Source organism: Strix uralensis, chromosome 3 (assembly GCF_047716275.1).
Source record: "Strix uralensis isolate ZFMK-TIS-50842 chromosome 3, bStrUra1, whole genome shotgun sequence".
Taxonomy (NCBI): domain Eukaryota; kingdom Metazoa; phylum Chordata; class Aves; order Strigiformes; family Strigidae; genus Strix; species Strix uralensis.
Genome location: NC_133974.1, coordinates 88,669,899 through 88,693,363, shown reverse-complemented (window position 1 = coordinate 88,693,363; position 23,465 = coordinate 88,669,899). Strand labels below are relative to the sequence as shown.

Here is a 23,465-nt window from a genome sequence, read left to right as displayed (position 1 = left end):
GTTTGTTTCTCCAGCTTTAGACCTGTTTCATTCTTTTCACATTAAAACTGTATTAAGAAGTGCATTTACAAGCAGAAATGCTGTGCTGAAGCATGATAGAGTTCTGAAAACAGATACCTCCACCATTCAGCTTTTGTGCCTTGATGGCAATTTCTGGTTACTTTGCACCTAGAAGCAGTATCTGCTGCATTGTTAAGAAATTGCATTGCGTTTCTATGCATTTCTACCCTTGGCTTAGTGTCTTTGCTTCTCCAGCATTTTCATGAGATTTCACACACCCTTGTAATTATGAGAGTCCTTTATTCCTTGTCCTGTGGTAGCTTGGAGAGAAGGCACAGGCTGTGACTGTCCAGAAGTAGGCTGCTTGTAGCATCTTATCCTGTGCCTCAGGCAACATTGTGCAGACAGACTCAGTCAAGATGGATGTGTGAACTCGTGTGGATGTATTTCTGGGTTTTGTTCCTCTCTTTGAATATAATCTTTTTAGTGCTGAGCTAATTATGTAGTCTCAGTTTTACTGTTGAGTTAGAGTACCTGATCAACTTTCCAACTGTAAAACAGTTTGAAAATCAAATGTAGCTTACATGCAAGACCCAACAAAATTAGAAGTGTTAAGTACGTTTTGGCAGTTCACTTTTATTATGCCCAGTCCTCAAATGTACCAGCAGACAATCATCTGAATGTTAGTTATTTTTCACATGCTTATGTGATCACACAAAAAGTACATGCTAAAAAGAAGCAGATGGTGACAGATGGGGAAGGTTGAATAAGGTGGTTTTGGAAACCTAGAAAAATGCACTTCTGTAATAGTGTAAAAATAAAAATTCTTTGATCGCCAAGTTAGAATGAACAAAATAGAGTGCCCACCCCCCCAACCCAACCCCAACCCCACCCCAACCCCCAAAAAACTTTACTGATAAAAAGAAATGGAACCTACGAGTGCTCAATGTATATTTAGGAAAGTGTGTTTCATAGCGTTGTTTTGTCCAAGGATAGAACATTAGTTTTCATCAGCCAGAGGATTCGAAAGGTTGTAGTTGTATACTTTCTTCCTTTTAAAATGATGCGTTCAAATCAATTGTGTTCCATGCTCAAAGAATACTGTCAAAAGGGTCATTCTTTAATGTCACATATTGGTTGTGTTGCAGATTGTGATAATATTTTTCTTCTGATTTCACAAGAAAGATTTTGACCCTCTTATTACAATGGTAAATAAATCATGTGTAATGGGGATACCCATATGAGTACAGCTAATCTGTAGCAGGTAGCATTACCTCTTTGTCATATAGGCAAATGTAAAGCTAAGTAGGTAGAGAAAGTACAGTCAACATAAAAATATCATCTTTTGTGTGTGGATCACCACATCCAAGGACCTACCCTACAATGAGGATTGAAGATTTGCTTATTCCTTTGCATTCGTTTAATGGAGTCTTAACATTCATATCTATTGAGTTGTATAAACAAAAAAAGATTCCTTTTCAAAAAATTTCAATGATGAGATATATTTTATTCCATAAAATAAAAAGTATCTAATCTGCTGCATATTTAATTGCTAAGTCTTCTACCAACACTAATACCATAAATACTTTTTATGTTTCAGTAGGTGTTTGTCTTAACCTATAGTACGAGACATTACTGCTTCCTGGTGAGGCAGAATGCTTTGCTTTTGGTTGTTGGCTTGTGCTTAAAATCAAAAAGCCCCAACATCTGATAACTTGTACTCATTTTCCTGGAAGTATTTGCCCAATACGCAAACACTGTAGTTATGTTGTTGTGCTTTGCTTAACTAATTTTCTTTTGGCTTCAGAAGGATAGTTCAAGTTTATTTACTCTCTGTTTACCTAGATGCTTCATGCATAATCTGATTCTTAGCAGAGGCACAATAGAATTTATTTTACCTGTGGAAATGTGGTTTAGTGTTGGCGTATGCTCTTGAACAGCTCTGTTGTATATTTGGCTACGTTTTATTTCTGGGTGAGGACCAGTGAGGGGGTGTGAGGAGGAATAGTATCTATTCCTGAAAATATTTTCCTTTTGATTTATGGGAGATTCCCAATATGGAATTTTCTCTTTACACTATAATTCCAAGTACCAAATTATTTTTTTACGTTGAAAGGAAATGGAAATGCAAAAAGTTGTTTTATCATGAAATGCTAGCACCTCATGAAAATTCAAATGTGGTCTTTTTTCTGTTTTGTTATCACTTACTATATTTTAGTGTACCACATTGTGTCATCTTATGCTCCTAAGTCATCAAAAATGCTAGTGATTTGAATTTGGGCATTTTTTTGTCAACTTGACATTGCCAGCAGGGCCCTGAGATGAACATGATGGAATGTGGACAAGGCAGGGCATCCAGAGCAGAACATCATTTATTGGCAATAAACATCAAGATCAAAAAATGGGGGGAGCATTTAGATGGGGGTATGAAAGCATTGCTCAGTTACACATACAGAAGAGTTGCTGCAACAACAGATAAATTAGCCCAAGAGTTAGACTTTCTCCTGAAGCCAGATAACCAATGATGTAACAAGAATTTGAATTTTCATGCAATCTGGTTAATCTCACCAGACACAAAAACTAATTGTCCACATGCAGTATCAGACTTCTCAAGGGGAAAGATCTAACAAATATGCAAAACTAATAAAACAAACAAAAGACTAGAAAACAGATTAGCTCCACACTGCCCATAAATAAACTGTTGTATTCAAACCAGAACTTTAAAGCAGAGAGCAATTTTCTAATAAAACCCACATTTTTTTGTAAAACAAATAAGTATGGCAATTCTTACAAAGACTGTCTCAATAACATGCTTGAAACTTTTTTTCATTAATTTTCATTTAATCAATACAAACATTATTTCCATCTCAGCAAAAGCCTTTAGTTTTTCCAAGAGTAATGAAGCATAAACAAAAGCTGAACAAATGCTGTTTAACATCAGTAAAAATTCAAAATCATTTCAGGAAGAATGAGCAACCAGAAATAAATATAAAGAGTATTATAATTATTTATTACTTCTTACACATTTTGCATCTTATGGCAGTGTATGTTATGGAGTCTACTGCTAGTGCAGTGATAATTAATACAGATATGAACAGATCTGCAGTTTTTCTTCCAGTGGTAGAGTTGGTAGAGTTATGAGAGACAAGTGTCATCTTTCTGTAGACTGAAATAATCTTTTGCTTTTACTTGATGCCTTCTATGAAAGGTGTGTGTTAATTCTAGAACAGAGTTATTTTAGCTTTCAGTGTTATTTTTCTGTTTTGGTTTGGTTTTTTGTGTGTCCATTGAATAGGTTTTACTTTTGAGGTGTCTTTTTAATGTGATGTGGTTGTTTTCTTGTTTTTTGGGGGGTTTGGTTTGTTTTTTTGATGGGTTCTTGTTTTGTGGGGGTTTTTTTTGTTGTTTTGATTTGGGTTTTTTTGATTGCCAGGGCTGCCATTGACTTCTTATTGTCTTTTGTTAGAATAATTTTTTCATGTGCAATAGCTTAACTTTTTTTTTTTTTTAAAGATTTTAAATTCTACTGAAGTCATAGTCCCTTGTAGGAGGTTAAACACATTCATTAGTATTGCATCCCCTTTACTCTAGGAGGCTTTGCTTAATTCACATTTATACCAGAATGTACCCTTTTCTGATGCAGCACAATGTGTGCCAGCAAATGAAAAAAATTTTAGTTTGCTATTTTTTTTAAGGTCACATAACAAAAAGCTGGGTAAGATGAGGGAAATCTCTAGTATGAAAATGTATGAGGAAGATAGTCTGTGTTATGACCAAAAGTAAAACAGCAGTGCAAGCCAGATACAAAATGGAGAAAAACTACCCACAAAAATTAGAGCAGTAGAAAATTAGAGCAGTAATAGAAAACTTTCTTCCTTGACTTAATTCTCAGGTATGCATTTCCCAGGGTATCTATAACCTTGCCATTTTGTCTTTTCAGCTCTGTATAATAAAAGCAATAAGTATTCATTCCAGTGTTTTTTACTATTGATGCAGCAATACTCTCACTGTTCATACCAAGATAAGTTATAGTAACTAAATTTGTATAATACTTGGCAAACATACCTTTCTGCAGGAAGGATTTTCATACATTTGGATAAAAGTCTGTTTCTGTAAAGAAATGTGTATTACCTGTGTTAGATTATGAACTTTCTCATTGTTGTAGTTGTTACCACAGTCGATAGAAAGTTATAGCAAATATACTTTTTAACTTTTGTTGAATAATGTGTGGGTGAATATTTGTTAGCAGACCAACAACTGTAGCAATAAAAATGTGTGAAGGGTTACCAGGAATGCTTAAGGAACATACACTCCACCTGAACTGTAAGGTTAATTGAAAACAGTTTTTTCCCCTTAAATTAACAGTACATTGGTGTATCCAAGTTCTCAGTTTTCTTTCACAACATAGGTGTGCAGACAGTTTGTTTAGATGTTTAAATATTTTCCCATCTGTTCTGTCAGAATTATTGATTGAGCAACAAGCTATTTGTGATGTCATATCAGAAAGTCTGTATCTAATGTATTAAGAGAAACCATAACCAGGTCAAAAATGTAACTGCTTTTCCAGTAAGTTCCCTTGGTTATCTAGCACAAAGTAAGAAACCAGTATTTTGATATTGTTCTTTTAAAGATAAAATGCAATGCTGACAACCCTTTGTGGAAGATTGACAATGAATTGTATGAAGCTGTTCATGCTCAAGGTCATTGCTAAATTTGTCTGTGTTTGCAGAGTCCTGAAGTTATGGCAACTAACTACCATTTAGAGGTCTGTGGGATGTACATTTCTTGGTTGTGTGAATTTCTGCTGTGTAACCAAAAATATTCCAGAGGCTGCTCATCAGGGATGTTTTGTTTCAAGAAAATGCAGTAAAAACAGAATCAAGGATTTTCTACATTCAGTTCAGTTTGTCTGCAAGGCAGTCACACCTCGTCCAGTATTATGTGGTTAGTGAAGTATCAGAGAATCCTAGTTGCACTGAAGGCAAGGGGAAATACATGATTGACTTAGGATGGTCACAGACTTCACCTGTTATACTACTGGCTAACCTCCTAAAAATTTTCACAGAATGTTGTAAAAGCGCTGCATGTGTTTGTATTGATTTATCTTTGGCTGAGTCATTTAATTGCCTGCTTCCCAAGTCTCTGCCCCAAGCCCTTGTAAATGAGAGTTTGCAGATGTGTCTCAAGCTGCTGCTTCTCAAAAAGCTTTCAGCTCTAGCTACTGAAGAAATAAAGAGATGATAGAAGTTACCTTTTCACTGGTTTTCACCATAAAAATTAAATGGACATCAAATTCTGTGGACTTAAAGGAGTTATGTACCTAAAGCAAAGGACACCTGGAGATGTATGGACTGTTAAACCTAAAGGTTAAAATCTACCACCACCGGTGAAGTAGAGGAGGAAGTCTTTTTAATATATTTTGTTTTCTGGGAAAGAGAAAACTTGCAGTGGTACTAACGATTTTGATTAATATTTTCAAGTCCAAGAAACTGGACTTTTCAGCCCGGGGGAATAGTATTAGAAGATTGCTTTTTTGGTCAATAAATGCAAATGCAAGAATATTTTTCTTTTCTGATCTCTTAGTTGTCAGCAAAATGAATTGTTAAGTGTGAGGGGCAAACACAATTGAATTACTGTGATCTTAGCAGCCCCGCAGTATGTTTGTGTTGTCTTAGTCATCACAAAGGCAAAGTTCAGGCTGTGAACTGAATTTTTTTATTTTGTATGTAGGACTTGATGGTCTTTGCTCTGTGTATGAAGCATTATCCCATCGTATACTTGGTCATTGCTGATAATGTTCTTCAGAAACCCCGAAGTGTGCAGAGACTGCGGAGTCACTAGAGAATACTTTGTCTATTCCTGCCATCTCAGTAAATTTTAAAAAGAATTGGGTTGCCTTTTGACCACAATACAAATGAAAGTTTTAAAGTAAATAAGTAGCTTTCCCTTAGCTGAAACTATAATATTGTCCAGTGCCTCTAAAACATCCATAAAAGCACTAAAGTACCTGCATATGCCTGGAAGCAGATGCCTGGCTAATGTTTCTTGCTTGTTAGAAAGTGTGCATGTTACTTAACCTCTTGCATATTTAGCTAAGACTGGAAAAATACAAACTTTGGTAGCATCTCTGCAGCTTTTTTAAAAAGCATCCATATAAACCTAGACTGTGTCCTTGTACTGCAGGTGTAGGTGTAAGTTTTAGAGGAGCATCAGTGCCTGTAAAAACTGCAGTGGTTTCAGTGGAGCAGTAAGTTTATGCCTCCTCTGGAACCCTGTTATACTGCTGGAGCGCTTTAGAGAAATACAGGTTGGGAAGAGAATCAAGCCCTTATTCTTCCCATTAAGTGAGCACGGCTGTTGCAGCTGTCTGTGCGTGCAGGAATAACTGGCAGAGCCAGTGAAACTTCTGTGTTGTAACTTTGGGTCAGAGTTTGACAAGCATTTTCTTCTGCAGCAATGCTGTATCCGATGCTGCCAGCCCTGGTGTTCTCACTTGTGCTACTACAGCTGTTCACGTGGAAATTGAGGGGCTTAGGTCAGAAAACATGATTCAGGTGAAAAATAATTGAGGGTGAAACTATTTTTTTCCTTTTTTTCTTAGTACTGGTCTACTCTCTGATGTAGTGTGTTGCATAATTTTGGCAAGGTAAGGGAAGCAGTGGTGAGGGAGCAGAAACAAGAGCGTGAGTTAGGCTGGCACTGCTTCTGAAAGGACCAGTTGTTGAACTAGAGCCCTAAAACCAAATGGAGTAAGATTCCCCTCAAGTAATAAAAATGATGGTCATTTTTTGAGTTTTATTTTCCATAATCTATAGTATCAACCAGACTGAACTGCAGTCAGCCCTCCTCCTGCTTTACTCAACACTGGGGAGTCACTTGGGTACAGTGGTGATGTGAGGTGTAAAATAGGGATGAGTGACAAGAAATGTTATCCATGCACTAAAGTCACATCGTGCTGGAGCTCTCTTCTCCTAAAACCTCACCTAGATCTTGACCAGGTGGCTTGGGATTTTGGCACCCTACCGATGTGGAGCAAATGAAGGAAGGGGTGTCCATATATCTGAATGATCTGACTAAACAAATTTTGTGGAAGAAAGCATGTAACTTCATCTTTACTTCATGAAAACGCACCTGACTGGAGTACGTACTCAGTGTAGCTGCTCTTTCTGTAGCTGATGAGTTCCATGTGGTCCTTCTGTGTGATACCCCTAGAAAATATTAGTTTATTACTTTACAACAGATACCAGAGTGGTTGAGCTTGTGCCCTTTACAATAGTTTGGGTGGGTCTGCTGCCTTTCCTGCTGTGACCTTGAAGGGCCTGGGTTGTTAGGACAGTGTATTCCCTTAAAGACAGATTTGTGAGTCCTTATAGGGAGGGACAAGAATTGGCTGGAGATGATGGAGGCACTTTTAAGGGCAGTGTACAAGGTCCAAGAGATCAGACTTTCCACTGTGTCTGTGCCTGGACAGGTGCTTAGGCTGGTACCCGACATATACAAGGATGCCCCACAAATACTGGAGGGACAGCAGTATCAGTCCTCACAGCCAGAGGAGGCATTTCTACAAGCAGGTATCCACCTTGCGGTAGGCAAAAGATTGAATTATTCCTAGGTACAAAGCCTGCAGCTGTGTGTCATGTTCATTTTAGCACTGAGTTGAAGCTTTCTTGATCTATGTTCAGTGTAATTAAAAACAAATCCCTCAAATCCAAGGATTGTTTGGAAAGGATTCTGTAATGCTAGGGCAGTGTGTATAGACATGTTCTCATGCCTGCCCTAATTGTATGGATTTGGTCGTAGGAGCTGCTGGACTCCAGCAATTCCATTGATTTGTCACAGTCTACAAATCCTGGAGTTTCTTAGCACCATGAGGAGTAGAAATGACTTAAAGAAAATAATTGTATGTATTTATTGTGAATGCGTTATGCACAATTTTATTACATTTATATTAAAAGAAGTTGAGATGCATTTTGCTTTATTTACACTATTTTCAGGCTGCTTTCCTTTCGCCTGAATGAAACCCTTTTGATGCTCTTGCTTGTCTGGCTGGCTGTAAACCAGGTATTTAAACAAAAATAAAGAGTTGCCAGTTTTGCCAGCTGGGGATGAGAACCCGGCTGGTGATATGCGGGTTCGGGAGGCAGTTAATCCAGCTTTTATGCTTTTTTATGATTTTATGTAAAAAGAGGTTAAAAATCACATTTGGCTCTTTCTTTGTACCACTGTTTTGTTGCTGTTGTGGGAATGCAGCAAAAGGTTGCTCATACTTTTTATTATTATTAGGTAAAGTCCTGCATAAATTAGGTAAAGCCCCAGATACAGTTTGCTTTAGCTATTGGCCATGTGATTTGCCTTGCTCAGAGAACGATACGTTTTATCTTCCTGTTGCCTTCTTTCATAAATCACACATGCAAACCACACCTCAACTTACTTGTAAAAAGAACCTACTACTGCCTTGCAATTTTATATATTTTATTAGCTTCTAAAGAAAAAAGCAGCTAACTGTATAATAGGAGGAATAGTAACAGTGCTAATAGATACAGTAGAAAAATAGATAATGCTTATATTTTGTGACAGAAGAAACGGTGATTTAAAGACAAGCATCAGATTTCATATACAGTTTTTCAGCAAATAGCTTGCAATATGCTCAAACTCATAAAACATTTAATTAATTTTAAAATGCAGGAGTTATTTTAGTTAGTTTTGTCATATGTACTTGCTCAGATAATTTGTTGTATTTTACACTTCCCAAAATTTCACCCTCTATTTGGAAATATCAATGATGTAACGAATCTGTGTGTTTTGGCACAGTTGTAAATAGTATGTGTTAATGTGTTAATATTTATGATTTTTTAATCTTATATACACAAGAGGGATTTTTAATACACTTCATCGTTACTACTACTTTCTTTTCATCTACTACTAATCCTTAAGGACAGTGAAGACTAGGAATATGAATGCATTAATTACCGTGGGATTGTCAAAATTGCCATACTGGATCAGATTGCATTTTATTTCTGCTAGTAGCATGTACCAGATACTTCAGAGGAGGCTTGGATTTGCTGGGGAGAAAAAGGAGAGGCAGATAAATGAGCTTGACACCCCTCATTAGGACTGGCTAGGGTAGTGCATGTGTCCTGTGATGTGGTCATGGCCACTTAGTGCCCTCAGATGGGTGAGGACTGCGTCTGCCTTTGCGTCAGAGGAAATTATTGGAAGTCATCTTACACTTTTTAGACAATCACAAGATAATGTACTCATGGAAAAAGGTTGTTTCTGATCTGCTAGAGGTTGCCTTATTCATTAAAGCCTGCCGGCTTTAGTACATCACCAGATTTTCACTGCTGTGTATCTAAATGACTTTCTGTGTGTCTATTTACAGTTTGAATCTGGGTGAGCTCTTTGTGGTGATGATGGCATGTGTCTCTGTGTTGTAAAAAGTGTTTTGTTTTCTGTGGATTAGTTTGTTGGTTCTTTTTTCGGTCATATGTTCCACCTTTCAGAATCTGCCTTTTAATGGTGCAGAAACAGTTCTTTATAAAGAATTATTTAGTTCTTTATAAATACAGTCCAACTCTATTAGTTGTATTTCTTTGATCTTTCTAACTTTATTATTTAAGTCTAATTTCTTGTTTTAAGGTTTCTGTCTCTTTAATAGATATTTCTGCAGCAAATACTGGCAATTGGCATATACAGTTGTAGTGCCTTCTGTATTACTATTTATTAACTTCTAACTGTTGCATCTTTTTTGAGTGAAAGGGTATGATCTTCTAGAAATTCACAGAAATTGGAATTATGCATGTACATGTTCAGTAACCTTCAGCTTCCTTATTGCTTATGGTTTCATTATGGGTGTATGCTGCTGTTATGTATTTCTACAGTTTAATATGAAGGTGTATTAAGGTCAAGACACACTGCTTAGATTCCTTATTCCAATTCTCTGGGGCTGCTGGGAGAAGGGCTGTGGTGTAGGTTGTTTTTAGGTACACGACATTGGAGGCATTATGTTAACAAATTATATAAATGTTACCATATTTCTGTGATCATATAATATCATATGAACACAGCATCACATAAACATAGTATCATATAAATATTGTCATATTTCTTTGCATTAGCACAGTTCAGCAGTTTGGACTGTTTCATGGAAGGTAATGATACTGTCAGGGGAAATACATTGAGGACTTTTAATATAAAGAAAGATCATATAGAAGCTAAGCTTGTTTTCGTAAGATTAAGGTGTTTCTAAATTTGAGGCTTTATTCTTACAGGTGGGGTAAGGAGAGAAGAAATGACTGAGCAAGGAGATGCTTCACTTCTTCTCCCAGAAGAATGCTAACTGAGGCAGTAGTGCCCGTAGATAGTGTCTCTTCCTAAAGCTGTGTACACTATAGATGGGATGGTAGAGGATGTGGGAAAGGGGAAAGTGATCATTTTGAGTAGGTCGTTCTCAATTTTTTATTTTACTTTTAGCAGTACGGTCCCCGGTATGCCTGGAATTTCAGTGAGCTCAGGTGTGTGAGTCAGTACTGCAGTTGCATGTATTCAGCTGGGTTCTGGGAGTCCTTGTGTTGGAAACACATTCATATAGAAATGCATCAGATAGTCTGAAATGATCGTGTCTGAAATAGTGCCTGACTGAAAGCTGGTTTTGGTTTCTGTCTTAGGTGTTGGAAGATAATGACTATGGTCGTGCAGTGGACTGGTGGGGATTAGGAGTTGTCATGTATGAAATGATGTGTGGAAGATTACCATTCTACAACCAAGATCATGAGAAACTATTTGAACTGATACTAATGGAGGACATAAAATTTCCTCGAACTCTGTCTGCAGATGCAAAATCATTACTATCAGGCCTACTGATAAAGGATCCAAATAAGCGGTAAGTTAAATTACTTGGGTATACAGACATAATAAATACTCCAATTATACAGGGTAATGTAAATATAGGCCAGTGGTGCCCAGTCTTCCTGGCTGAAGGGCCTGTCAGTCACAGGAAAGGGCCACATGTGGCCATACAGTCTTGGATTTTGACTTTTTCGATACAGCAATGCTATACAAAGTAAGTTTAACAAGCAAAAGGAGAAGCAGCATGTGGAAGAGAACACTTTTTTAATCATTCACAGCAAACACAGGGATCTTTTCAGGTTTACATTGTGTACTGGAACAAAGGGAAAGCTCTCAATTGTTTTTCAGAGTATGACTTAACTCTGAGGTGGCTGTAGTGTCTCATGGAGACTACAGCACTTTTTTCTTGGAAGTGATCACGCCAGAAGACATGTATAGACAGCTACAGCTAAAATTTATTAGGGCATGTAAATAAATCACATATTAGACCATGTAAACTAGTAACTAGTTAAAGAATACATCATCTGGGTGAAATTTAAATACAGTGGTTTGAAAGCAAGTACCACCCAGCTGCTGCTTGTGCCCTTTTGTGGTGGGCTTTTCCCTGGGATTGTTGCCTAGGAGAGACGTTCTCCAGTGGCTCCTGCACTGGACAAGCAGTGTCCAGTCTCCTGTGGTTCTACAACAAATCTCTGTCTTTGTAAATCAGTGAGATTTGTCTGTAGGTCCCCTCTTCTCCCCAATCTCTTTATTGTTCTTGCAAGTCTCTTGGCATGTTTTAAGGCTGCAGGCATTCTTCTGTCTGTCTGTCTCTCTTCTCTAGTCCTCCTTCCTCCTCAGTTTGTTTTCAAGAAGTTTTCAATAGTGGGCATTGCTCGTTGGTGCTCAGGGCAGGACTGGCTGCAGTGTCTCTCTGAGGGATATGCCTGCACGCAGCCAAGTGCAACAGCCAGGACAACACAAGTGGTCAGCCTTTCTTGTGCTGCCCAGCAATGCCTGTTTCACTGAACTTACTGCATGCAGTAAAAGCAAACTGTGACCAACCAGCCAAATACGTAGAGAGTAAAGTACAGATTTGTTCCTGTAGCAACTCCTAATGCATTTTAACCCCCAAACAATCTGACCCATCAAATATATTAATCTTTAGAATTGAAAAGATACTTCCTTTTAATTAATCTTTGCAGACAGTAGCATTTATTACAGATTTACATTTACAATCTTATTCATATTCAAGTTCTGGTACTAGGTAGTGCTAAATAGGGTGGGAGCACAGAGGTTAACTTCAACTCAGCTGTTCTCTTAGCACCTGGATGGGAAGATACTGAGAGAAATCTGGAGACTGCAGGATAACTGGGATGATTTGCAGAGATGTAGAGAATTTTGTAAAGAGTAGTTGAGAAACAAAGAGGAATACAGCTTGGAAACAAGAATAACTTTACACCTGGTTACTGCAAGACTGAGGTAGTAGTCCAGAATATTTCTATAATTTGGCACCAGGGTAACACCAATACAGATTTTTTTTCTTGGTTGTGGGACTTACTACTCCTTGCAGTAAATGCCTTAGAGAGGACTTTCTCTTACTTAAAAGGTTGCTTTTAAAATTTGTCTTTATATCTTTAGCAGTTCCTTTTAATGGAACACAAACTACTTGTGTCACTCTTCTTGTCAATATTTAACATGTATGGGCTGCTTGTTCAGTTAAGATTAGATTTTTTTTTTTTTTCCCCTGTTGCTGCTTCTTTCTGTTAGACCAGTAGGATAGCCAGTCTCAGGAAGAAGTTAAATGAGAGCTGAGCAATCCTGCCAGTCCACGTGCTGTTGGAAGGGGCAGAGGTTCCCTTCACTGGGTGTGTGGTTCTTTGGCCAGCAACAGCAGCAGCTCAGGGGAGCTCACTAAACTTGTTGAGTCAAATTTGACTTGCCAGTGAAACAAAAAAAGGCCAGTTCTTTGTTGTTTTCTCATTGCGGGGATAGTTTCCTTCCAGGTTAGTGAGCTGACTCAGCTCAGAGTCGTCAGTGGGAATGATGCTTTAGATGCAAGTGAGAGGGAAGAGGTATGGGCACGGGTGGGATCCTCCTTTTTTGGCAGCAGCGACCACTTTCCTGAGCTCAAATCACCTTGGGCAAGTTCACCCAAAGTGGGTGGAATTCACTTCCCGAGATGATTTACCAGACAGAGTCTGGCTTTGGCAAGCTATGGGCCACAGTGAATAGTGTGGTTATTTACAATGGCCTTTAAATAACCTTCTCAGCAGGCCTACAATTTATTAATTTATACTAATTGACTCAGATTGAGACTATTTTATGGTAATTGGTTAATTGTTACAGCACCCAGATGCAACAGCAGTGAACACTGTATAAAAATGATGTGTGAGTCATTACTGATTCAGTGCCTGGCACCTCCTTGGCAAAATTTTATGTCAGCATTGTTGGGTTGGTTGTGGTTTTTAATAGTGCCAGAGCGTTAGTTGGTCTTTCAAGAAAGCTAAACTTAAGTATGTTTTTAAAATGAATGAATTAATAAAATAGCTCACCACGGACAGTAATGAACACTGTAGTTGGAACAATCAAATAGAATAGACCATGGCATGGATACTTCTACTATCACATTTTCTCTCAAGATCACCTGAATTCATATTAAACAGGTGAGAATTACATATTAAGTGGGTGAGAATTGTTCTCAAATAGTCAAAAACAAATGGTCACTTTTCCAACTATTACAATAACTTAATCTCTGTTTTAGAGTAACACTTGTTTAATATGTTTTTTTTTCCACTCTCTTTAGACTTGGTGGAGGCCCAGATGATGCAAAAGAAATCATGCGTCATAGTTTCTTTGCTGGAGTAAACTGGCAAGATGTATATGATAAAAAGGTATGTCTTTCTATGGCATTGAATATTCTGGTTTCTGCAAGGTGGTTTCAACTGCTAGTCTTAGGACTGCTGCTCTCTGAAGTTAGTCATGTTTTTCTTTGCAACTTTTGGTGTTAATACAAATGAATAATTATTCTGAACTAGGTGTACTTACATAGTCTTTTGTTTTTCAGTAATAATTTGCCAGTGGACCAAAAATAAATCTTGCAAACCGACCTAAACTCAGCAGATTTCTCTTTTATTATGTAAATGTCCAAATCTTTTCCTTTCTTTCTTATTTCCCGGGCCTTCAAGAGAAAAGTAGGTGTGTGACTCAAGATAATTTGAGAAAATGTAATGCAAGTTTATCCTGAATTGTCTTCTTATTTCTGCCTTTTATTGAAAAGTTGTTTTATGGAAATAAGAAAATGAAGTGATTGGAAGGGAGTCATAGCAAAAATCTGCTTTCTGATTGTTTGTGTTTAAGTAGAAATCTTTTTCAAACTTATTTTTAAAGAGATATCTAAGAAAATTAAAATAGCATTAAAACACTGAGCCAAAACAGCTTGTGGAGAAAGCGTGTACTGGGAATTCAATTGGAACAGTTTTCTCTAAACCCAGTCCTGTTCCTGTAATGATCAACACTTTGGGGATGATTTTAGAAAATGAATTTATCTTACTCAGTAGTGAAACTCAATTTGACTTAAGTTGTTTTATATACAGAAGCTGATTTTTATCTCAGTACTTGTGTAAGAATTTACTTGTTGCTATAAACCCCTTCTATTTTGATAAAGTCTTTTTTTTTCCCCCCAACTGTTTTACATGGTTAATCTGCCAGTTGAGCTGCGTAATTTTAAAAGATACATTTTTCTCCTTTTTTTGCTTTGTTCAAATAAAAGGAAAATGGAAGACATACGAATGAGCAGAATATGTTTATGCTATAATGTCAATGATACAAACTGTTTTTTCAGTTGTTGTTGAACTGGAATTTTAAAAATGTGTGGTTGTTGGTGTGGTTCTTCTCTGACAAATACCGGCATTGAAATAAGAGCCTGTATATGATGATACAAAATATGGTACTCTGAAGTTACTTGATACAAGTGTGATTTTTTTCCCTGGCAGTATCATGGGGTTTCAAGAAACTCTAAAATAAATAATCAGAGCAAGTAAATTAATCAGGTTACTTTATGAGCTCAACCATCGGTTGGTTATGTAAGGACATTGTAAGGAAGCACTTTGAGGATAAAATCTAAAAATACAAGTTGAGGACCTTTCTAGAGTTTAAAAAAACCCACTAAAATCGATTGGATTGCAGTGTGCTAAGAGTGGGTGAGAATGAAAAAGCTGTTACATTACTCTTGCTCTGTTGAAAAAGATTTCTTAATTATTTTACATTAGAAATAGAACTCTCAATTCTACGCTGTGTTCAACATCATATTTTGTTAAGAAAATATAGATAGTTTTAATTTTTAAGCATGTGCCTTGAGTCTTTCCAAATCAACATGGCAAGTGTCTTTCAGTCAAGATCTTACTCTCATCTATTAAAATAAAAAGAGGTATTTTGCAGGTATAAATATATATAAAAATTTATATATAATACATTAAAATGTATATAAATACATAAGTGCAGATATTTTGTTTTTATGCTCATGGAGATGGATATGGCTTATTGGAGTATTATAACTGGGGAAATTGTAGTCAGTCATTGTTTACTCTGTCCACTGTTGCTTTGAGAAACTGAATTTGCCAGTAAAAAATCAATTTAATTTCCTCAGTTGAACAGTTAACTTCAAGGATTATAGGAATTGGTTTTGTGCACACAATGTGTTCTTTATGGAAAAATAACTCATGAAAATGGCTTCTGACAATATGTTTTTCAGTTTAATTAAAAAGTAGTTTTGTTCCTATTACAAAGCTCTTTGTCTGGTTGGTTAAAATATCCAGTTGTTCCTTGTGTACACACAGTCTTATCAGTTCTGAAGCTTGCAGAGTGTAAGACTGTGCTCTGAAATACAAACTTCAAACATAATAATAAGGTTAATGAACTCTCACTGAGTCTGTTTATTAGAATACTTATATGAATATTTTTTAGGGTTTGGTATTCTAAAATAACTCAGGAGGAATGCGCATCAAACAAATTTGATTTTCAAATAGGTTTATTCTATGCTTGCTTCTGTTGCTGTTTATTATTAGTAGTATAGTCTTCAGCAGTAGGGTCACTTGATGAAATTGATAGTTGATATAATTATTTGCATAGTAAAAATAATTCACAGCATTCTTGCCTGAGGTTTATGCACCATGAAACTGTAATTTTCTGGCTGTGTTTCAGGAGTATGTTTCTGTTAGCAATGAAAGAACTGAAGTTCACATTCAGAGTAATGGAAACCAAAAAATTGTGTGTATTCCAATTAGTTGCTGGGAGATAGGTTTGTACATGTGCACGCTGTACTCCTGGGCCACTAATTTTGTCATTTTTGCTAGAGATTAAGTACATCTCTCTACTTATTAGGTTATCACTTTACTGGTGTGATTAGAGACAGAATTATGTATCTGTAAACTTTGAGTATTTCATGCAACAAACAGTAGCTCTGTCAGGTCAAATGTATCCAAATGGTCAAATGGAATTATTAGCTCTCTGATGCTGCTAACTAGTTAAACTAATTAGATACTACACAGTGATAATAAAGCGTTGTATGGCACACTGGAGCAGAGAAGGTCGTTGCCTTTAAATGAAAAATGTATAGTAGTTAGCATTTGTGATCAGATGTATTTATTTTTGGCAGAAAAACCATGAGGGCATATGAAAGAGGGCAGCCCGTGCCAGGTTCTTCCTGTGATCATCTCAGCCCTGATGAGTTTTTATCTCTGTGCCTGAGTATGAGAAATTGAATAGTTTGGCAAACTCTGAAGACTTCAAAAGCCCATATACTTCTAAATAAAATATTTGTTTTATTTTTAGCTAGAATCAGGAAGCTTTTTGAAATTTCTCTGCTACTCATTTGAGAATTGTCTTAGCGTATTTTCATTTGGGTTGAAGAAATATTCTTAAATTGTTGGATGTTCTGTCTAGGGTCTTTCACCAAACAAAAAACACATGGGCATTAATTTAAAGGTGGGAATTTGTGTATGTTTTCAGTCATGCAGCTTGAAGCACTCATGGCAAAGGAGATCCAGACCTTTTAGTGAAGCCTGTGTTTCCTCCTGCAGGCAACATGGATGAAGGAAGAAAGAAACTGTATGGGAATTTGGGCTGATTTCTGATAATACCCCCGATTGTTCCTGAAGCAAAATAGGGAATGTTAATAAATTTATTTGTTAATACTGGGAAGGGAGTAGGGGCAAGTGGCAGTAATGGTTAAAGCTGGGGTGTCTGACTTTGCTGCAGGCGCAGCACTTACGAAGGTGCCTATCTCAGTGCAGAGGCAGCGACTTTCAGCATGAATTCTGACAGCTGCAACAAGCTGTTCCTTACCCTTCAGCTGTGACTACCTTTGCTTTACTGAAAACACAACAGCAGCAGATGATGAAATCCCATGATTGAAGCCCTGGGTTCAGGCCTGGCAAAATCTGCTGTATAGCTATAATCTTAAATGCATGTTTAAGTACTTTCATTGTATCAGAGTTTAAGAGAAAGGGCAGGAGGGAAATAGGAACATACCAACATCTGGTTTTAGGCTGTTGCTATTTGAGTCGTACTATTTTTGTATGATTATCTGCAGTGCAACAAAACCTGTAGAAATGACCCTCGTTACTTTTGTGTTGTTGCCATGTGAAGTGGTATAAAGATCAGAAAACTGGTAACTGGCCTGATCTGTTCATTGTGTTTCCAGTGATACTTTAAACTATGTGGGCAGACCTAGTGGTTGATTACCACCCCTTCCCCCAGCTGCTTGAATTTATGGGGAGGAAAATATTCATGAGGGTGTCTGATTCTTAAACTGAAATTGTTGCTGTAGTCCTGGGGGTTGTTGTATCCGCAGTTGTATCACTTGCAAAACAGTTCGTCCATGGGCACCCCCCCCGCTGAAGCCCGCCTTCCTGTGGGTTTGTGTTGTGTGTCCTTCCAGCGCTGAAATCTCAGCTCTTCCTCCTCCCGCTGCCCAGGACGGCCACATGCACAGCACCCTGGCAGGGGTGTTTCCAGCTCCCGGCGGCCGTGCTGCGGCTGCTGGCTGGACAGCAGGCTGCCTGCTTCTGGGCTGGGTATGGGCATGAACCAGTCCCTGCATGAATGCTTACTGACCGGTTTGAAGCTCAGCTCAATTTACCATCTTTCCCTCAGTGGAAATTCTAGTTTGGGGGAGATGGACAGGGAAGTCTTTCTTCTATTCAGGAAACTAGATAAAGTAATTCTATGGGAAGTGTCTATGTTCCTAGTCTTTTCTCCATCACGGTGCGTTTGCCAGCCATTTGAAATTTGTTAGGGAAGAACGTATAGACTGACGGCGAGCATAATCTCATCAGCTCCTGTTTCCTTTGGTGACTGAGCTAACATCAGAAAAAGGGCAGAAAAGTAGTGTTAGGAAAGGAAAATTGCTATTGTAAAGGACTTACATATTTTTAAATAAAATACTGTTGTTGATGATCTAATGTTGAAAGACTGAACTAAGATTTTGTGTTTTTAGTATCTCTGCATGATCTTTAGGGTCACCAAGCATTTGCTTTGACAGGAGCTTATAAGATGTATAAATGAGGGAACATGTATTAACAGATACGCATCAGAAAAATATAAAATTTGAGACAAGCTTTGCTAGTGTCCTTTTAAAATGTTTTATTGTGGTATTTTGAAGTTAATGAATTTCAGTTTATGTGAAAATAGACTACTTGGAAGTCATTTAGTAAGTTAGCTAGTTTGTTAATGTAAATACTTTTTTTTTTTGAGAAGTCTGTTTGTGAATTGTGACATGTTTTCAGTACTTCCAGCTGAGCATGCTTGTGATGAAATACGAAGGTGTATTTCAGTGATGTGACTCCATTCTCTTATCACAGTGTAATTTATCTTTTTCCACCATTCTGATTTGGCTAATCTGTCTCTTCTGCTTGATTCTTGAAAATAACAACTTCGCAGTTTTGGTTCTCTAGGAAAGTTTAAGGTAGATGAAAGTTTGATTTATGGACACCAAATCATGAACACTTGATTACCAATACTTAATTAACTTCAATAGTCAGAAAGAACTGTAACATTTGACACAGTTTTTGACATATGTTAGACTTGAGTAATAAACTAGGTGGAAATTGTTGAAATACAGCATATGATGACAATACAAGGCATTATTGAAATGCCTGTTTTATAGTTGTTTTTATAATAAATTTTCAAAATATATAAACTGTGAGAACAGAAGAATTCATAAAGAGGAGGCATATATGTTGGGAAGCAGCAGCCGTTTCTTTTAATTGGACAACTTGGAATATCATACTGAAGTTGAACTGTAAGTAAGATTCAAATAGTTATTCCTTATGAATAAAACCTGAAACTGAGCAGCAGTGCTCACTCTTTAGTATTTATATGATACATAAAGAATTAGTGAGTTTGGGAGTTTTGAGATTATAATCTAGTTATCTCGTTTGTTTAAATGAATAATTCAGTGGGGGTGGTGTATAGCTGCTCCTCTTACTCCTTTCACACTTTATCTCAGAGTACTATTCAGCAACAGTCTGTTGGTGGGTGAGATTCTTACAGTAGGGTTAATTTTGAGTTCATTGGAAGAAAAATTCCTTTTAAATTAAAAGGAGAAGGAAGATTGACGTTCTTAAACTTCATATTTTTCATTTGGTAAATTGAGTGCATCACAGTTACTTTGAAGTAGCTTCAGCCACTTCCTATAGAACACCAAGACAAATGATTCCTGTCAGATTATCTTTAAGCAAATAACGTTACATATTTTCTCTCATACTGAAGTATTTGTGTAGTTGTTCAGTAAGTGTGAGAAAGCTCAAAGTGTAGGATACAGCCTGTCTGCTCATCTTTGTGTGACTGTAACAGACAGGTACTTGTACCTGCCCCTTTCCTTCCCCTGAGGGATGGGTAGTAGGTTTCTCAGGCCTTGAACTGTGGAAAAACAGTGGTGTTTCTCACACGCAGCTCTTGATGGATGCCAGATGGAAGTGCCATTCATTGAAGATAGTGAAGACACTAAGAATTTGATATTTCTTCTGCTGTCATTTCTAACATCAAGCCTTGGAAATGACCGGGGCAGATTCAACTTGACAGATGGGTGTGAAATTGGATTTTTGTCTTGAACATCGACTCTTATAGTCACTTAACTCACACTGAGTTTAGACTTTTATTTCTTTATCTGTACACACACATACATATCTATGCATATGTGTGTGTGTGTAATGCATAAATGCAGAAAATCTGTTATTTCTGGTCCAAGTAAACTGTCAGGTGCTGGAGGTGCAGTCTCCTGTCTGGTTCAAGTGTGTTCTGCCTGAATTTGCACAGACCGCTAGAGGAGGAAAATCGTCCCGTACTAAAGCTTGGCAGCCAGAACTGAGCAGCGTGATTCTCTTGCAGACTCACAAGGCCCATGCTCATCTTGTTCCTTTTGGACACAGGTTACTGGGTGTGCCTTGTGGTGCTCACATTACTTGTACTTTCTGACTTCTCAGGGCAGAAGTGGGGAAAAGCTGTGGCGATAGCAGCTGGATAGCATTTCCTTGTGGCACCAAACATGAAATGCTGCTGGGTATAGAGTAGCACCTTCATGTTGTGATTGTCAGAGCTGTTGTTAATGTTGGGTGTTCTTTTCTTTGTCGTTAAACCTCAGCTTCAGTCTCCCTCAGGATGTATGGAGAAGCTTCTGAATTCTTATTCAGGCTCTGTGCCAATCTAACTGGTTACCTCTGCAGCAGTTGCACCTTATTTGTCTTTCTAATGGTTTCATTGCAGCTGAAATTTGTGGAGTTTTTACTTTCTGTTTTTAAATAAAATCTGACAATTAATGAACAAAGGTGGCACCCCTTCAAAAAGATGATTGTCAAGTTTCTGTACCATGGCCTAGCATGTTGGTGATGTGGCTTACAAAATCTGTCTTGAACAATTCTGTCCCCAGTCTCCTGAATGTGGTGTTGAATTACTGTGTCCCTCTGTGTACACTTGCGCACATCATTTATAATATACTCTGTGCTTCTGCTTTGTATGAAATGTTACTAGGAAAGGGTTTCTTACTGCATTTCACTCATTTTCTTCTGGAGGTGATGCCCGAGCTGTGTGCTGGTTCCTCATTTCTTCACAATAACTATTTTAGAGGTTTTCCCATTAGAACTGGATGTGTGTCTTGCAAGTAATCCCAACAATTATGTGAAGGTCAGAGAAAGAATTTACTTGAGGGAAGGGGAGGTGTGCCTTTGGTGGCAGATCAGGAGTCTGGAGTGGGATAGCCACAAGACTTTAGCCATGGTTGGTTTGGTGTAGGTGGTGTTGAGCAGGTCGAAAGAAGGGATCCCAAATTCTGGCTGTCCTCACAACTGCACTCTTGGAAATGCTGCTGTGAGGGAAGGAGGCAAAGTGTATGGAAAGAGTTAAGAAACCTTCCTGCTGAGTTATATCTGTGCATCTTAATCTTGGCTACTGTTTCCTCTTTTCCATAGGTGTAATGGTTTAGCCCCTGCCGGGGTCTGAGACCACGCGGCCGCTACCCCTCCCCCACAAAGGGAGTGAAATACAAAGCCCCAAGACTGAAATAAGGAAAGGTTTAATACAACAGTGCAATAGCAACACAACAAACAACAACAATAACAATAGCAGTAATAGTGATAGCAATGAACAGAGCAAAATAGCTACCAAATACAGCAGTGAGAGGAGCAGATGTACAAAACCACGCGCCCCGCACTCCCGCGCCAGGAAATGTGACGCGCCAGGATGTGACGTCCGCATGGTATCTGAATAACCCGGCTAGAGCTCCCCCCCCACTGCTGGGGAAACTTAACCCTATCCTGGCTAAACCAGGACACATAGGCTATAGGGGATGGTTGATGTATGTGAGGGTATAGCTTGTATAAATACTGGTGTAAGCTGTTGGAGAGAGCCACATGGCTGCACGGTTTGTTGTTGCAGTTGCTGAAGTTTCCAACTGCTTTTAATGCCCGGGATATGAAAGGTGCTGCTGTAAGATGGATGAATCCTGAAACACCAGTGACATAAATTTGCGCTGGGTTTCTCCGTTCTGGTTACAGCCTGGAGTTTTGTGTGTTTTACTTGTCTCACTTCCCTAGACCGCTAAACTTCTGCCATAACTGGGAGTTTCATCAGCTAACTTACTGGATGATATTGATAACGGTTTTCTATTAAGCTTAGCTACGCAGCGTTGCATTGGAGCACCAACTTCATTCCATCAGCTGTGATTGATGAATTTTGTTTTAATGGTGCTTTTCTTACCTGAGTGAAATTATTGTTGTAATTACTTGTTCCTTAAGAGTCATTTAGTACTGTGCTTCTCTTCCTAAAATAAAGTTTTCAAATTATTTTCAAAACCTTTACTATTTCAGATAAATGGAGAGAACAAGGTGGTGATGTAAAGTTGTAGTGAGGCCTGTTCATTTCTGTGGAAAGAAAAAAAAAAAAAAGGAAAAAAACCCCTGAGTTAACCAATAAGTAGCCAGTAAGTTTTTGAGGAAGAAACTTGTCAGCTAATGCGTTATTTTTTTCCTCTTCAGCTGCAGATCCATACATTGCTATATATGATGATCTTACCATGCCCTGCCTTTTGTTTTTCATTAACTACTTTGACCTAAATCGTGGTTGTTAAAGCCTGCAGAGTGACTGTTTTCTCCTTCTCATCACATAGTAGTTGTGGCATGAAAGGTCTCTGGTTTACTTCATAGCAAGAGTGGTTTGTTCTGCTGGAGATGTGTACTGCACCATTGGAAAGACATTGTTTCGTGTCCTTGACTTGAGAAAAAAGAACATTTTTCTTAAGCTTGTATTTTCATATGAAAAGTTTTAATTCTTGTGAAATGGCATTTTGTGTTTCTGATCTGGAAAAATTATCCCAATCAGGGAAGTAGTAAAATTGTTATAAATCTGTTATCTAATGGATTTTTTTCATACTGAATTTATCCAATGTTTATTTCAGTTGCTCAGAACTGTGCAAGTGTCTAAGTGTCTTTAAGGATGTGCAGTGGTGGTCACTTGGCCTGCCTTGAGCAGAGTACGTTACTTGGCTTCATGTAATTTTTTTTTTTTTTTTTTTTTTTACTTTTTGAGTGTTAGTCTCTGAGACAGAAAAATGAGAAGAATGGCAGTGTGGGATGTTCCACTGGAGTAACTCTGTGCTTAGGATTTGTGTTGGCTGCTTTACTGGGGGGACATACAACTTGGGAAATCTGTTTTAATGTGCAGAATTGATTGGGATGGCCGGGGCGCATACAAAAATAATGTTCATAAAAGTGCAGGAATTTGTACTTTGTTTTTAAACACAGGATGTAACTGGATTTATACCTGGAAGATTCTTCTGATGTTGATTTTAAAGATGTTAGCTTCTTAATCTTTTATCCTATAATGCCTAAATGCTTTACTTCAAATACACCTCTGCTGTTGTATGTTTTCCCTTCAGGAAAATATAAGGGAAAACTGAATTTTGTTTTGTAAAAGTATTAATCAGATTTATTGTACCGGTTTAACTATGTGCAAGTGATATATTTGTTTTTGTTTAATAATTTCTTGGACTGTTACTGAAGATTGGATCAGATAAGTTAGAGCTCTTGGTATATACTTGAAAGGACAAAGAAACTGTGGCAGGGAGAAAAGAGTCAAACTGTTGA

The 23,465-nt window shown here is 37.7% G+C and overlaps 1 protein-coding gene across 2 annotated transcripts in view; it reads left to right on the top strand.

Annotated features, from left to right (window-relative positions):
• The window catches only part of AKT3 (AKT serine/threonine kinase 3), a 161,159-nt gene that overhangs the window by 128,630 nt on the left and 9,064 nt on the right, over positions 1–23,465 (top strand). For both annotated transcript variants that reach the window (XM_074863247.1, XM_074863248.1), the window contains exons 11-12: positions 10,668–10,882; positions 13,634–13,721. In XM_074863247.1, the coding sequence (XP_074719348.1) occupies positions 10,668–10,882; positions 13,634–13,721 (303 nt within the window). The remainder of the gene's footprint in view (positions 1–10,667; positions 10,883–13,633; positions 13,722–23,465) is intronic.